The sequence below is a fragment of the Trichechus manatus genome, unplaced genomic scaffold (assembly GCF_000243295.1).
Source record: "Trichechus manatus latirostris isolate Lorelei unplaced genomic scaffold, TriManLat1.0 scaffold00117, whole genome shotgun sequence".
NCBI lineage: Eukaryota > Metazoa > Chordata > Mammalia > Sirenia > Trichechidae > Trichechus > Trichechus manatus.
This window is the reverse complement of record NW_004444053.1, coordinates 5554971-5572118: the sequence shown is the minus strand read 5'-3', so window position 1 is coordinate 5572118 and position 17148 is coordinate 5554971. Positions and strand designations below refer to the sequence as shown.

At 38.6% G+C, this 17148-nt stretch overlaps 1 protein-coding gene across 1 annotated transcript in view; it reads right to left on the bottom strand.

Annotated features, from left to right (window-relative positions):
• The window catches only part of FMO2 (flavin containing dimethylaniline monoxygenase 2), a 44168-nt gene extending 27139 nt beyond the window's left edge, over positions 1-17029 (bottom strand). Inside the window, exons 1-3 of the mRNA XM_023738450.1 lie at positions 16521-17029; positions 4589-4777; positions 190-352 (exon numbers count right to left, since the gene is read on the bottom strand). Coding sequence (XP_023594218.1) covers positions 190-352; positions 4589-4777; positions 16521-16652 — 484 coding nt within the window. The 5' untranslated portion in view covers positions 16653-17029. The remainder of the gene's footprint in view (positions 1-189; positions 353-4588; positions 4778-16520) is intronic.
• Between the last annotated feature and the right edge of the window lie 119 nt (positions 17030-17148).

The following is a 17148-nucleotide window of genomic DNA, read 5'->3' as shown; positions in this document are numbered from 1 at the left end:
ATCCCTGTATAATGAAGACCCAAAAAGGTCAACAGATACAAAGGTAGTGGTTGGAGTTTTTCATCTTTTGAGCTCTGTGCTGATCTTAATGTTATCCCAAGTCCCAGCTGCTAATCCTGCCTCTCAGTCCAAATGCATTTAAAGTCCCCAGACATGTGCTCTAAAATCTGAGCACCCTGTGGGCCTTACCTGGAAATGACTGCAGTGGGATGTGAGGTAGGATGTGGTGGCCACTGCAGACCATGACTGCATCAAAGACCTCACTTTGTTCCTTGCCATTGCTCTTGGTAACAATCTCCCATTGGCCAGAGGATGAGAAATCTGGGCGTTTTTTCACAATGAGGGTGGTTGTCTTCAACAAACAGAGTGCATCATTCAGAATTACTCTGGGCATAACGTGGGCCTTGTACAGTGTTCTCAAAGTGAGGATGAGTAGAGTGCAGTGTCTAACTGTTTAAGTTTCATTTGACTCCACTGCAAGCCACTTAAGGCAAAGACTGCTAAGTATGCCCTTCTCATTCTTCTTTGGCAGAGAGCTAGGCTGTTTTACAAAAATTAGCTCTGAGGCTATTCTGTTTTGTGTAAGAGGCCTGACTCAGCAGTGGGAACCTGTCTGTTAAGGGTGTGAAGTATTGAATAAGGACTTGAGAGAGAGAAAGAAAAGGAAGGCAATATCTGGGCAAAGATACAAAACACGTGTCAATCATTCCCATGACCGCATGGTCAGCAGTTATGTGGACTTTGCTTGATAGAAGACATTTCATGTGAAGCACTCTGCATAGTGCCTGGCACACAGCCAGCTCTCAAGGAATGGTAGTTGTTAACATTTTTTATTATTAAAACAGAGTACATTGTGTTGGCAATACAGTTCGTGATCTCATTTGAATGAAATAATTTATTGGTACTTGGATTTATTAAAATAGCTTACTTCCTATAAAAGGGCTATTGTTTTTTTTTTTTTTTTTTGAGTACATAAAGGTTGCATGTCTGCTTCATTTAAGAAACAAAGATAAAAATTCAGGATGTTGAGTGAGAATATTCTTTTTTTCTTGTTGAGTATTGCTTTTGAACATTGATATAGTGCTGGAAGATGAGCCCCTCAGGTTGATAGGCACTCAAAATAAGACTCGGATAGAGCTGCCTCCTCAAAGTAGAGTTAATCTTAATGACGTGGATGGAGTCAAGCTTTTGAGACCTTCATTTACTGATGTGGCACGTTTCAAAATGAGAAGAAACAGCTGCAAACATCTATTAATAATTGAAATGTGGAATGTGCAAAGTACGAATCTAGGAAAAGTAGAAGTCGTCAAAATGAGATGGAACACATAAACATCAATAACCTAGGCATTACTGAGCTGAAATGGACTGGAATTGGCCGTTTTGAATTAGACAATCGTATGGTCTACTATGCCAGAAATGACAGATTGAAGGGCAAAGGTGTTGCGTTCACTGTCAAAAACAATGCTTCAAGATCTGTCCTGAAGTGCAGTGCTGTCGGTGATATAAGTGATAAGAACAGTTAATATGACTATTATTCAAATTTATGCACCAACCACTAAGGCCAAAGATAAAGAAATTGGAGATTTTTACCAACTTCTGTAGTCTGAAATTTATCAAACATGCAGTCAGGATGCATTGATAATTACTGGTGATTAGAATGTGAAAGTTGGAAACTAAGAAGCACTGGTAGTTGGAAAATATGGCCTTGGTGATAGAAATGATGCCGGAGATCACATGGTAGAATTTTGCAACACCAATGACAACTGCATTGTAAATACCTTTTTTCAACAGCGTAAATGGCTACTATACATGTGAACCTCGCCAGATGGAATACACAGGAATCAAATTGACTACACCTGTGGAAAGAGATGATGGGAAAGCTCTATATCATCAGTCAGAACAAGGCCAGGGGCAGACTGTGGAATAGACCATCAATTGCTCATATGCAAATTCAAGTTGAAGTTGAAGACAATTAGAACAAGTCCACAAGAGCCAAAATACAACCTTGAGTATATCCCACCTGAATTTAGAGACCATCTCAACAATAGTGTTGATGCATTGACCATTAATGACGCAAGACCAGATGAGTTATGGAATGACATCAAGGACATCATACATGAAAAAAGCAAGAGGTCATTAAAAGGACAAGGAAGAAAGAAAAGACCAAAATGGAGGTAGAAGAGACTCTGAAAGTTGTTCTTTAATGTAGAGTAGCTAAAGCAAAAGGAAGAAATGATGAAGTAAAAGAGCTGAACAGAAGATTTCAAAGGGCGGCTCGAAAAGACAACGTAAAGTATTATAATGAAATGTGCAAAGACCTGGAGATAGAAAATCAAAAGGGAAGAACATGCTTGACATTTCTCAAGCTGAAAGAACTGAAGAAAAAATTCAAGCCTCGAGTTGCAATATTGAAGAATTCTACAGGGAAAATATTAAACGATTCAAGAAGCATCAAAAGAAGATGGAAGAAATACACAGTCACTGTACCAAAAAGAACTGGTTGATGTTCAGCCATTTCAGGTGGTGGCATATGGTCAAGAACCGACGGTACTGAAAAAAGAGATTCAAGCTGCACTGAAGTCACTGGGAAAAAAACAAGGCTCCAGGAATTGACAGAATACCAACTGAGATGTTTCAACAAACAGATGCAGTGCTGGAAGTGCTCGCTCATCTATGCCAAGAAATTTGGAAGACAGCTACTTGGCCAATGGACTGGAAGATATCCATATTTGTACCCATTCCAAAAAAAGGAGATCCAAAAGAATGCAGAAATTATCAAACAATATCATTAATATCACACACAAGTAAAATTTTGCTGAAGATCATTCAAAAATGGTTACAACAATACATCATCAGGGAGCTGCCAGAAATTCAAGCCAGATTCAAAAGAGGACGTTGAACAAGGGATATCATTGCTGATGTCAGATGGATCCTGGCTGAAAGCAGAGAATACCAGAAAGATGTTTACCTATGTTTTATTGACTATGCAAAGGCATTCGATTGTGTGGGACATAACAAATTATCAATAACAATTTGAAGAATGGGATTTCCAGAACACTTAATTGTGCTCATGAAGAACCTGTACGTAGATTAAGAGGCAGTTGTTCAAACAGAACAAGTGGATATTGCATGGTTTAAAGTCAGGAAAGGTGTGCATCAGGGTTGTACCTTTTCACCATACTTATTCAACCTGTATGCTGAACAAATAATCTGAGAAACTGGACTATATGAAGAAGAACGGGGCATCAGGATTAGAGGAAGACTCATTAACAACCTGCATTATGCAGATGACACAACCTTGCTTGCTGAAAGTGAACAGGACTTGAAGCACTTACTGATGAAGATCAAAGACTACAGTCTTCAGTATGGACTACACTGCAACATAAACAAAACAAAAATCCTCACAACTGGACCAAGAAGCAATATCATGATAAACGGAGAAAAGATTGAAGTTGTCAAGGATTTTATTTTGCCTTGGATAATAATGCCCATGGAAACAGCAGTCAAGAAATCAGACAACGCGTTGCATTGGGCAAATTGGCTGCAAGAGTTTAAAGTATTAAAAAGCAAAGATGTCACTTTAAGGACTAAGATGTGTCTGACCCAAGCCACGGTATTTTCAATACCTCATATGCATGTGAAAGCTGGACAATGAATAAGGAAAACCTAAGAATTGATGCCCTTGAGTTGTGGTATTGGCGAAGAATACTGACTATACCATGGACTGCCAGAAGAATGAACAAATCTGTTTTGGAAGAAGTACAGCCAGCCAGAATGTTCATTAGAAGCAAGGATGGCAAAACTTCGTCTCACATACTTTGTACATGTTATCAGGAGGACCAGTGACTGGAGAAGGGCATCATGCTTGGCAAAATAGAAAGTCAGCGAAAAAGAGGAAGACCCTCAATGAGATTGATTGACAGTGCTCAAACATAGCAACGATTATGAGGATGGCACAGGACTGGGCAGTGTTTCGTTCTGTTGTACGTAGGGTTGGTATGAGTTGGAACTGACTTAACGACACTTAACAGAAATAACAATTTTTTTGAGGAAGCACAGGAAAAGGAAATTCCACGTGTATTTCAAAACTATCCGGCCATCTTTATGCTTCTAGAGATTGCATCCAGAAAAAAGAAAAAATTAGGAAAAATAGTTGCCACAGCCTTCTGAGATGAATGGAGAGCAGTGAGTTTATTCAACGCATTTTTAAAAGAAATCCCATTTCTATAGAGAAGGTAAGGAAATAAAACAGCAGTTTGATTTCCTTCATATGTCCTTCCAAGGGAAATAAAGCTAAGAGTATTCAATGGTAACAGATACTAGTTTAAATGCAGTTTCACCATCTGTATCATCATCATTCAAACCTTTCAATTTTAGCAGATGGTTTTCCTCTTAAGTTAATGCATATAATCCATAATATTGGGTACAATGATACTACTTTTTGGGTTTTCTATAATGCTCTCATCTTTCAGAAAAGAATTGGATTGGGATACTTTGTTTTATTCACAATTTCTTTCATTATCAGAGCAACTATCGATTTAAATGTGAGCTGTAACATAGACAAGCCCATTCCCCTAAAATACAATACCTGGAACTGAATATATTTTAGGAGATCAAACTTTTTGGCAACAATTCTGAAGTAGTCCAGAAGCTTTGAGTTGTGCAGGAAATTTGGGAAATGTTCAGGCATTGGAAAGTCACTAAAACAAGACATTTCTTTGCTGGTGTCAGTAATGACAGATTTATAGATACTTGCTCGGCCATCTTCAACATTTTCCTAAAGGATCAAATAAAATGATTAGTGATTATCATGCATTAAAAAATCCCTTGGTTCCCTGTTCTTTCTACGTCTCACATCCTGGTGATGTGATCCTCTTCATTGCTGAAGTATGACTGTAATGTTTGGGTAATGGGGTGCAGCATACATGCTCCATCATCCTGTGTGATGGGGCCTGGTTGTTTCACCTTTCGGTGTTGCTCCCTGGGAACTCTACTGACAAGGGAGGGGTGGCAGCTCTTTGGGCACATTGCAGGATATTTAGCATCCCAGGGCTCTCCCCATTAAATGCCAGTCATTGTGACAACCAGCCTCTCTTTCTAGTCTTTCCCTGGGGAGGCTAAATATTCCCTCTTTCCCACCTCTTTGAGAACAAATAAATGCTGGGACACAAGTCAGAGAACATAATAGAGAATTTCAAGTAAAAGAATACTTCTGGTGGCAGGGAGTTTTCACATCTGGATGTGACTATCTCTGCATTCACTTCGTGCTTTATAACAAATCAACGTTCCTCAGGTGACACAGCACTGATACCAAAAGAACCTTAAATTGATTCTGAACATTGGTGAGTGTGTGTGGGTAAACTGGAGGCAGCACATGCTACGCTCTGTTTATAAAGTCCTGTACCAGAAGTTCAGGGGGCATCGGTGGTTCAGCGGTAGAATTCTCACTTTACATGCAGGAGACCAGGGTTCAGTTCCAGGCCAGTGCACTTCAAGAGCAGCCACCACCTGTCTGTCAGCGGAGGCTTGTGTGGGTGTTTCTATGACACTGAACAAGTTTCAGCAGAGCTTATAGACTAAGACAGATGAAGAAGAAAGGCCTGGCAGTCTATTTTCAAAAATCATCAGTGAAAACCCTCCGGATCACAATGGTCTGATGTGCAATTGATCATGGGGATGGTGCAGGACTGAGCAGGGTTTCATCCCATTGGGCATGGGGTCACCATGAGTAGGGGACTGACTTGACAACAGCTAGCCACAATAAAAAGTGCGCTCTGCATAACGTCCCTCACGTTAAATCGTAAAAAGAGCAACAGATGGTGATTTCGTGTCCCTGAGACCAACATACTATCAAAGAGGCTTTTATAAGGAAATTTATAAAATGCTACCCAAGAACTCCTCAGTAGATGCTTCTGCATATGCAGAGACTAAAGCATAAGCTTGACAAATAGTTATTTTGACTCAGATGGAGTATAGAGAAATAAAAAGCTTGTAGGAGCTCATTACAGTCACGTGTCACTTAACATCCATGAGACATTCTGTGAAATATGACTTTATGTAATTTGAGCATGTGAACACCAAATTATAGGCAGTCCTCAGGTTACGGACAACTTGTACTTAAGAACAGATTGCCATAAACCCTATTAAAAATTTGAGTTAAATACATGTGATAGTGCATAATAACGAACAAACGCACTACTTTGTGATGCTCGTGAAAACATTACGTGTCTTGGAAGTGTTTCTTAAGTATTTTATATACATAGAAAAACCAAACCTGTTGCTGTTGAGTCAATTCCGACTCACAGTCACCTTACAGGACAGAGTAGAACTGCTCCATAGGGTTTCCAGGGAGCTGCTAGTGGATTCAAACTACCAACCTTTTGGTTAGCAGCCAAGCTCTTAAACACTGCGCCACCAGGGCTCCTTTATATGCATTGAAAGGTAAAATATACACTATATACTAAGACAAACGTTTGACTGACCGTTGCTAAATAAGAACTGTGTGTACCTGTTCTGACTTACCTGCAAATTTGACTTAAAGACAGACTTAGGAATGGATCTCTTTCATAACCTGGAGACTGCCTGTATACAAGAAGCATGAGATACATGTGTTGCGTACGGGAAGCTGGTACGTTCGCTATGTCTGGTTACATCCACTACATCTCATTCTTCAATCGGGATTTCTGAACTCTGTTGTAACCTTATGGGACCACGGACGTATATGTGGTCAGACGTTGCCCAAAGAAATTTTGTGTGGTGCGTGACTGTAGTTGCAAAATATTACTAAGTCTTGCATAAACAGTGCGATAGTCTCTTCCACAGAATGTAAATGAAAGTATTCACTTATAATCCTGCCACCACAATGAGTCAATTGTCCATGTTTTTTTCTCACCATTATTCATATAAACTCATTATTTTGCTGCTAGATTTTTAAACTTTGTCCTTAGACTTTTTGGCAATACTGAAAGAGGCAGGTTGGACTGGTAGGAGGAGCCTGAGCTTTGGAGTCAGACATGAGTTTGAATCCCTCTCTTTCAGATTGTGTGAGCCTGGGTGAATCAGTACCCCTGAGCCTCAGTTCTCTCCTCTGTAAAATGGGAATATGCTATGTGCATAAGTAGAATCAATGATTATTGAAGAAGCTATAGCTTCAGCAAAGCTGTCAGCTACAGTCCACTGTTCACTGCAATATAAGAAAGGCACCTATGGTAGCTGCTTTGATGGACACCAAAGTAACTGACACAGGCACGCACGCTATCACACGTGGGCTTTCCAGCATTTTCTGTACAAGAAGTTACACTTGATTTTAAAGATTAAAAAAAGTGTAAACTTGCTAATTCTTGCCCCTTTTATCAGCCAAGCTCTTTATATGTATTGGGTGTCACTGTGTTCCAATGTCATGGATTATTAGCACCAATATGGGTCACCGAAGCTGAAATGATGTTTGTGCTAAGATCATGTCATATAAGAGCAAAATGTAGAATTCTTGCTAAATAAGTTTGTAAACATCCTCCTCTGTTACTCCTTCTTTCCCTTTCTTTCTTCCTCATTAATGAATTCATTCATTTATTCACTGATGCCAACCACAGGCCAGGGGTCAAATACTTTTTTCCCGAGCAGTGTGTTTAACTTTTCTAGTCCAGAATCAAGTCTCAAATGCTAAATTTGTTAAAATTTCGACGGCTTGGTAAAAGCTAGTCAGGTTAGGGTATGCGAATTTTCTAGGAGGTTAGAATTTAGTGTGGTGGTATTGCTGACTGTATGTAAGCATTAGGATCTGAAGGGAGTTTATATTGGAATATGAAAGGGTTTCTGTCTCTTACACAAGGATACGATGATCTGAACCATGAATGAATAAATCATGGTATTTTTATTTTTTCAAACATTAGGTTCAGATTGTGTAATACTACAGTCAAAATTATTTGTAAGCTGGATGTTTTAGCATGACTGAACATAATGTCCTTGGCAAGACTGAATGTCTAAGTTTCTCATCCAAGAAGATTCTCAAAATAGGAAATTTTTCATAAAGTACAGAAATAATAATTTCTCTTAAGACCAGATAACTTTATAAGTAGTGCAGAGTAAAGTTAAACATGAGGGCTCTGTAGTTTGACTGACTGGGTTGATATCTTAATTTTGCTAACTTTAACAGCTCTGCTTACTTGGGCAAATTACATAATTCAGTTTCCTCATCTGTGAAATGGGACTTATTAATAATCCTAATATAAAATAGCCATTGTGAGGCTTTAATGGGATTAGATAAGGTACTTAGCACAATCTCTGGCTCTAAATAAGAGCTCAATAAATGCTCGCCTCTGTTGCTCATATTACAGGCCAGTAAAGTTAATCTTACTAAACCAGCCAGTGTTCTGAACCAGCTAAATTAAGATTGACTGCTGTAGTATAGCCAAAATGTTAGTTTTTTTCAAGTACCAAAGAATTGACTTTAAAATGTGGTTGGCTCCCCTGTAAGGTCAAATTTAAGGGGCTTCAAGTAATGAAAAGAACTGGTTCTGATGTCTTAGTCTCTATAGTCAGAGCAAGACCTTTATTCCGAGGGGGTTTCCCTGTATAGTTTGTCAGCAATCACAGGTGACATCAAAATTCTATTTCTGAAGATCAAGTGATAATCTTTATTGTTGGGCTAAAAAATTGGTGGACAGTATTAAAAAGAAGCATTTGTATGTATATGTGCTTCTTGCTACATTTATTTTGCTGAAGAAGGCGTCTATGTGTTTATGCAAATCTAGGTAAAACTGGCTGAGCTAGCCCAGGGTTGTGAAGGGAAGATGATTCTTAGTGACTTAATACAAAAATGTATGTCAGATGTCTATTCTGGCTCAGGCGTTGAGCTTGGAGTTGAAGATAAAATGCAAATAGGATAAACACGGTTTCTATATTTGTTGAGATTATCATTATATTGAATTAATATGCTCAATTAGATGTATATATGGTGACAAGAAAGAACTGAGCACCAATCAAGTTTGAATAATTTATAATTATTTGGAGAAAAACTTTCAGTATTGCCTTGTTTATATATATATACAATGCCTTGTGCAAAGAACAATTGTCTGCACATAGGTTTCTACATGATAACACTGGGTGGGAAAGTGCCTTCACAGTGCTTCACTATTCATCGTTTTTAGGATTTAGACTGTAGAATATTTTAAACTCTCTTATATCCCAGAAGTTTAGTGCATGAAAAATTCTTTCATTTAAATTGGATCTATTTCTGAAAAATCCTTTGTGTTTTCTTTATAAGCCTTGTGCCATTTTTAAAATTTTGAGTAATTCTACCACTCACCAGCTATGTCATCTCAGGCAAAATGTTTAACATTCCTGGGCTTTACTCATTTTCACATGTAAAACTAGATGTTTGCTTGGATTACCATTAAGTTTCTTTCTAGTTCTAAAATCCTGGAACTCTGTAACTTTAATTTAGTTAAACATGTCCGTTCCCAGCCTCCCCACCAAGACACCAGTCTGTCTAAGCAGGCAGGCATCCCAGACTCAATGGCAGAGCCAACATTTTGATCTGAGATCTTTCCCACTTTTCTCTCCATAGATAGGGAGTGCTGGAGGAAGACATGAGCTGGGGAGTTGCCACAAAATACTGTTTTGATTCGGAAGTTTCAGGGACCTAGCGGCTTCAGACGTTTCCAGAGTGTATCAGAATCACCCGTTCAGCTTTACAAATATAATGTTTAGTCTACTTGGTGGAACAAACTTATAAGGCAAACTGAGAAATATCATTATATTGACCTCTACCAATCAGTATTTTGTTCTCATAATTGGTTACTGTAAGCCTGTAAGCAGTTGGATATAATTAAATTGCACATCTTTAAAAATATTGTTATGTTATCTTCTTACTCTTTCAGATGGGCCTTATATTATGCACTCCATTACTTGAAATGAGTGTGATTGAAACTCTTTTTACTTTCTTGTCCTACAATTAGAGGCAAAATTGTGGTTTACAAATACCAGTCAGTGGACCGGTTGGAGATCAGAGGAACTTGAGGGAGTTTTGAAAAATAAAAAGTTTAGGCAGTTCTGGGTAGGGCCTAAGAATATGTATTTTAGAAGGGCTCCCAGCTGATTATGATGCATATGAACTAGGGGGAACCACTGTCTCTATGAGAGTGTCATTGCATTCTGCCATCTCTCCTTTAGGCTGGTGCCTCCCTACATCTCTGGTCTTGATCACTGAAAGAGCCCCCTAACTGGACTTCCTAACTCAGATATCACCCTCTTTTGACACTGCCTTCAGGGTAAAGTATACAGTCACAGGCATGGGAGACAAGTTCCTCATGATCAGACCCTGGTCATCCTCTCTGACCACTCATCCACTTGCACTGAGACCTATCCACCATGGGTGACCCTCCTAGTATTTGAAATACTAGCGGCATGCTTCCAGCATCACAGCAACGCACAAACCATGGTAGTATGACTATCAGTTATCACTCACTCACTTGCATCCTTTATTCCAGCCATGTCATGTGACTTCCTGTTCCCTAAGTGCACATGCCGTTTGCTCTATGTAGAACACTATTTCTTTATATTCACATGCCTGGTGTCTACTTATTGTCAAGACTAACAGTGTTACACTCTCTAGGAAGCCTGCTCTAGTCTCTGCTGATTGAAGTTTGTGCTTCCTTAACACTTAGTGTGTCAGAACTGCACCCTAAGGTGAATTTTCTTTAGTACTTCTCCCACTGGCAGGAAAGACTGCATTACTGTAGTCTTAGCACTTAGTACAATGCTTGGCACATTAAATATGTTTGTTGAATGAATGAAGGAATGTGTAATATCAATCAGAAGCATTTTTCCATCACTGCAAATAAGGCTTAATGATAATAAAATGGGCATTTGTATCATACGGGAATACATATATAGCTTTGCTGGTAATATACTATAAACTTTGTTATATTCTACTCATGCAAACATTACTTCTTTAAAAGTATTATGGAAAATTAATCAAAGTATATCTTAGACTGTTGGTAAGGAGATATAAAGGATTATGGTACTTTGTATTTGATTGCCTGAAAGCTAGAAATATCTAACATGTTAAATTTGGTTCAGTTAAATGGGCAGCAGGGTGTAAAAAGCTAAGTTACATTGAATTGTGCTGCGATAGATTCTTTGGATAAATTTATCTAAGAAAAAAAGAACTTCTGAAAGTAAAACAAGGGTAAGATATTTATCTTATCTGGAAAGGAAATGGCTGTTTGTTCTAAGCTAGTCCTGTATAATATAGCTGTACTGTATGTGAATAGAACATACTGTTAAAAAGCCCATGCCAGCTGGAACAGAAGAGAAGCCTTGCATGTTTACATCAATGTGGAAATAGCATTGTTTAGAAAGTCTCATTTGATGATATCTCAGGGCCCTGCTTCATGTTTTTATCTTCTTATATTCAACATTTTAAACAATAACTTTGATGGAGACAAATACAGATGATCAAATTTGTGTATACCCAAAGCTTGGAGGCATGGAATACGTGACAGATGATTCAGATTTCAAATAAAGACTTTTTGGCTATGGATCAAACCAATTCTACAATATTTAATTTGCATAAATGTAAATTCCTATAAATAGGCTCAAAAAATCAGCTTCACAAGTGTAGGATAATAGTGACTTGAATCATCAAGGCTCAAATTAAAAAGAGTGAGAGGTATTAATTAACCTCCAAACTCAGTATGAATCATTAGTGTGATGTGAGAAGAAGTGTGATGGTGAACTCAGTCTACATTTAATCTCAGTGTGGTGACGGGTTTTAAGACCTATCACCACCATATTGAGATTATTTGATTATTAGTGATTATGGGCAAGCCACTTACCCTTGGCTTTCTCGTTGTTAAGTTGGGATTAATATTAACTAACTCAGAGGAGCATTATCAGTAGAAAATGAGAAAAGGCATATGAGAATAATTATTCAAATATTAGCTGTTAGCTTTTCCAGCATTTATTAAAAAATTAATGCAATATTAAACTCCTTTAATAGAGGTGTAATGTCCAGGCCGAGTAAAGCACAAGCCATAATGGGCAAGTGTCAGACCAATCCATTATAAATTCTTTGAGGGCAGTGATTGTGTCTGACACATTCTTCATTGCCTACTGCAGTGCCCAGCACTTCTTTGGTTCTGAAAAATACATATTGAGAAAATAAACTTGTTTGGAATATTGTGTTTTTGAGGAATTAATTTTTAGAGAGAAAGTGAGATTTCAGATTGAATCCAGAGGAAGGCAACCTAACCAAAATGAAAAGAAATCTGGAGATTATTATATGAAGATTAATTAAAATAATTGTATATACGTTATAATTGTATATATGTATTATATATATAAATAAAATCTGGGAGAAGAGGAGATCCACATATAAAAAATATTTAAACAAAAGAGTGATTATATTGGTAACTTCCCTGAGCACAATGTATCAGGAACAATAGAGGAGTCAGATCAGGGTAGTGGCTGAATACCACTACCTCTCTCAATACCTCTGTAAAGTAAGGCTATTAAATGTGACGGCTTAGGAATCTGTTTCCACCACTATGTTACCCTGGGAAAGTTATTTAACACAAACCTCAGCTTCCTCATCATATGCAGATGAGAATAATCTTAAGAAACCTACTTCCTTGGGAAGGAAAAAGATGATGCAAGCAAGGTGCTTCCCATCACTGGAAAAAGTGCTAAAAATAGGTGTTAATTACCCCCAACCCTGCTGTCATAGTGGTTAAGAGCTACGGCTGCTAACTAAAAGGTCAGCAGTTCGAATCCAACAGGTGCTCCTTGGAAACCCTATGGGGCAGTTCTACTCTGTCCTATAGGGTCACTATGAGTCTGAATGGATTCGACAGCAGCGGATTCGGTTTTGGTGTTTCACGTTCCGGAACTACCACTAGGGGGTGCTGGAGAACCTTTGGAAGAATTCAACAGCATCAGAGCTGGGCGTGGAACAAGGATTCAAACTTTTTTTAAAAAACTTCTCAGTACTAAATGTGTTAAGTGATAACAGAAAGATTGTGTGTAAATATAGAAATGAAATAATAACCCATTTTAAAAATTGATTCTGAATGGTAGAGTTGTGAAATACGCAAAGTTTCTTTAGGGATAGGGTGGGATCTCCCAGCGTCCTTTCAGCACCTCTTCCTTTTAGCGGTCCAGTCTCCTGGTAACCAGGACTCTTCATGGCCCCGAGGCAGCCTGTAAAATTTTGCTTATTGTATGTTTCATTCTGCAGGGAGATTCTTTGTCTTCTTTGGGTGGAGAAAATTATATTTCTCTGCTAACTGAAAAACTGATGGTTCAAACTCACCCAGTGGCTCCATGGGAGAAAGACCTGTTGATTCGCTCCTGTAAAGATTACAGCCAAGAGAACGCTATGGGACAATTTTGCTCGGTCACATGTAGTCTCTATGAGTTGGAATCGACTAGATAGCACCCAACAACATTGGAATATAGTTTTAAGAGCGGTTTGAAATATGATATTGTTAGAGGTATCAGGAAGTTATATACTGACCCTTTAATATCTAATAAACCAAAAAAAAACAAAACCAAATCAGTTGCTGTTGAGTCGATTCTGACTCATTGTCAACTCCATGTGTTGTATAGAACTGTGCTCCATAGGGTTTTCAAGGATGTGACCTTTCGGAAGCAGATCACCAGGCCTTTCTTCCAAGGTGCCTCTGAGTGGGTTCGAACTGCCAATCTTTTGGTTAGTAGTCAAGTGTTTAACTGTTTTTGCCACCCTGGGGGTTCATTACCCAATAAGGCTTAATTACCGGTAATTCAGATTTCAATATAACTTTTTTTAATCTGTGGGAAAACCAAACCAAACCAAACCCATTACCATCGAGTCGATTCTGACTCATAGTGACCCTATAGGACAGAGTAGAACTGCCCCATAGGGTTTCTAAGGAGCGTTGGTGGATTCAAACTGCTGACATTTGGTTAGCAGCTGAGCTCTTAACCACTGCGCCACTAGGGCTAATCCATGGGGAGAAAAAAAAGAAAAACCAAACCTATTGCCGAAGGTATCTCTAATTCTGAAATTTTAGACACTGGGAATAGGATAGCAGGAGAAATATTTTGGGACAGGAGTTACGTTACTGGAATTAATCAAATCATATTGTTGACAGACCACTCAAAATAACTCTCTTTTCTGCTGTTGTCATATTAATCATAATCAAATAAGGGACAGTTGGCTCTTAAGCATTAAATCCCAAATAAGTAATTAAAAAAGTGACAAACTTATTATTAAATAGAAAATTGTTACAATTTCTACATTTCTTTCATAGGTTAAAAATACACCTGGGAACAAAAAAGATCCCAATTAGAATCTACACGTGAACCTAGAGTGGACAAAAAAACACACCTTTGGTAAGGACAGGAATGACCACCATACCACCACACCCTCTCAGTAAAAGCCATCATGATTCTAAGGAACAGTTGTTGTTAAATAAATGTGAGTTGAATTGTTTTTCCAGTTCCCCTCTCTGCAAAGTTACCTGCCCAGTATGAAGATCAGCTTCTCCATCATTAACTATGAGCGTGTTTGGATGGTTGGGTAAATGTATTTGTGCAGTGTTTGCCAAACTTGCCTCAAACTTGCCTCATCAAAGGACTCACTTGGAACTCTGGTTAAGAAATAGATTCCCCTCCTTGGAGCAGAACTCAAATTCACATAAAAAGACCAGACTTAATGGTCTTACAAAGACTGGAGGAACCTATGAAGCTATGGCCCCCCGATGCTCTGTTAACCCAGAACTGAAGCTGTTCCAGAAGCCTACTCTTCAGACAAAGATTAGACAGGGCTATAAAGCAAAAAATAAATATACGTGAGGAGTGTGCTTCTTAGTTCAATCAGATACACGAGACCAAATGGGCGGCTTATGTCTGGAGGCAGGATGAGGAGGCAAGAAGGGACAGGAGCTGGTTGAACTGACACAGGGAGCCTAGGGTGGAAAAGGGGAGTGTGCTGTCACGTTGTGGGGATTGCAACTAATGTCACAAAACAATATGTGTATAAATTTTTGTATAGAAATTACCTTAAGCTATGAACTTTCAACTAAAGCAAAATTAAAAAAAAAAAAAGAAAGAAAAGAAAGAAATTCCCCTCCTTGGAAGAAATTCCCCTTCTTGGAAGATTTTGACTCATTAGGTCTGGGGTGGTGCCCAGGAATAAATATGTTTAAGAAACCATGTAAGCAAGTCTTATGGTTATATACATTTGGGAAACCCAAAGTTTAAGAAATCCTTTTTGGCACGCAATTCAATTTGAACTGGCAAAGCACATGTGTTAGATGGTCCTTGTCATCCCCCTAACTGGGTCAGCCTGCAGGGAAACTTATTCTTTGAGCACTTGTATGGTCTCTCTAGTATGAAAGTCTGCTCTTTATGCATCTGTACCTATTGTTCCTGTTTGGAGTATTCTCACTTGTCTTAGTACCTCAGATATACCTGATACACAATCCTAAAGTCAATGTTCTTGAATTCTGAGCTTAAACTTTTATTTAGCCTTATCAAGGATGAATACAGATTTAGAGCATGGTTAGTAGTAGGGCTCAGCTGCTTAGGAGTCATGTAGACCTGAGCTTGAATGCCAGTTCTGCTAGCTATGTGACCATGGCTAAGCCACTTAACTCCCTCAGTTTCTGTTTGCTCATCTATAAAATATGAATATAGTTATCATTAGTAGCTTACATTTATTGAACTCTATTATGAGTCAGGAACTGTGCTAGGCTCTTTACACCAATTATCTCCCTTAACCTTGCACACAGCAGTATGAGATAATTATACCTTTCTGTTATTATCCCCATTATATAACTGAGAAAACTGAGACAATGAGATGTAAATAATTTGCCCAAGCTCTCACAGCTAAGAGGCGGCAAACCCCTACTTACAAGATTGTGAGAAGGATTAAATTATAAATCCTTACATCTGTCTTTCTATGTAGCTTTCTACATCTTTCTACAATTTCTGAAGGACAACTAGCATTATAAACATTTGGGTTTGGCTAATAGAATGAATATAGTAAATAGAATCTCTTTAATCAAGAGTTTCCAGCAGTTGTACTAGAGTGTTGTCAGTAAAGCTAAGCAAACAAGCATGGGTTATTTGAGAGAGAAATAAAGTCAGTAGCAATTAAGGGTACACTCTCCGAAGAGGCATTTGGCTCAGTGATTGAAATAGAGATGATGTCTTGAAAAGAATGTCTATCACTTCTACTTTGTAAAATGTTTTCTACTATCAGTATATTGCTTTGAGAATGACAAAATTACAAACTATAAGACAATTGCTGGATCCAAAAGAAGAGGCCCTTTACAAGCTTGGGTTGGTCACCTGGGTTAGGAGGGTATTGACCGCGTGAGAGCTGCCAACCCGTGATTCAGCCCCCGAATAGCTGCATAAATTAAATCTGATCAAAGTTGCTCAAGAAATTCTTCAACAAGACCAATCAGTAGCTACGATTCACCCTGAAATCACAGTACAACCTGTTTAAGAAACAAGAAAATCTTACTTGCTTTGAACCTCCACAGCCCTCCAATATCTTCAGTCTTCTCAAAGCAAGTGGGCTCAAGTCCCTCATCCACACAGCACTTGAGAGAGATCAGGCCACTGACCCCAGCTCCAATCACCACCACCTTCTTTGCCATGGTCTCCTGTCAAGGAGTTGATCAATCAATGACGCTTAAATGGGGCAAAGGGTAAGAGAGTCCTTATGGTGTGATCTGGTAATGGCTGTAAACACTGTAGCAATAGTAACTTAATAAGCAGCACTAATTGAATCAAATGCTTCACTAGTCAAATCCCAGCCTTCTCTTCCCCGTGAGAGCTCTTCTTTCTTGGACTTTGCTGCAAACCTTGTTTACAACATCTTGATTTAGCATTCAAAAGGAACCGATTTAACAAAACCAAACTATTCGATAACATTGCGTTAGGGATGTGAGCCAAGTTTCCGGTTACATTCTTTTGAGTGCTGAGCTTTTCCTCTTCAACTTCCCCTTGACAGCATAGTTTTCTCTGTCAGCTGTGTGCTTGGAGGCAGTCAGAAGCATTTTTTTTATTTATTGTACTTCAGGTGAAGGCTTACAGAACAAATAGTTTCTCATGAAACAGTAGTACACATATTGTTTTATGACATTGGTCAAC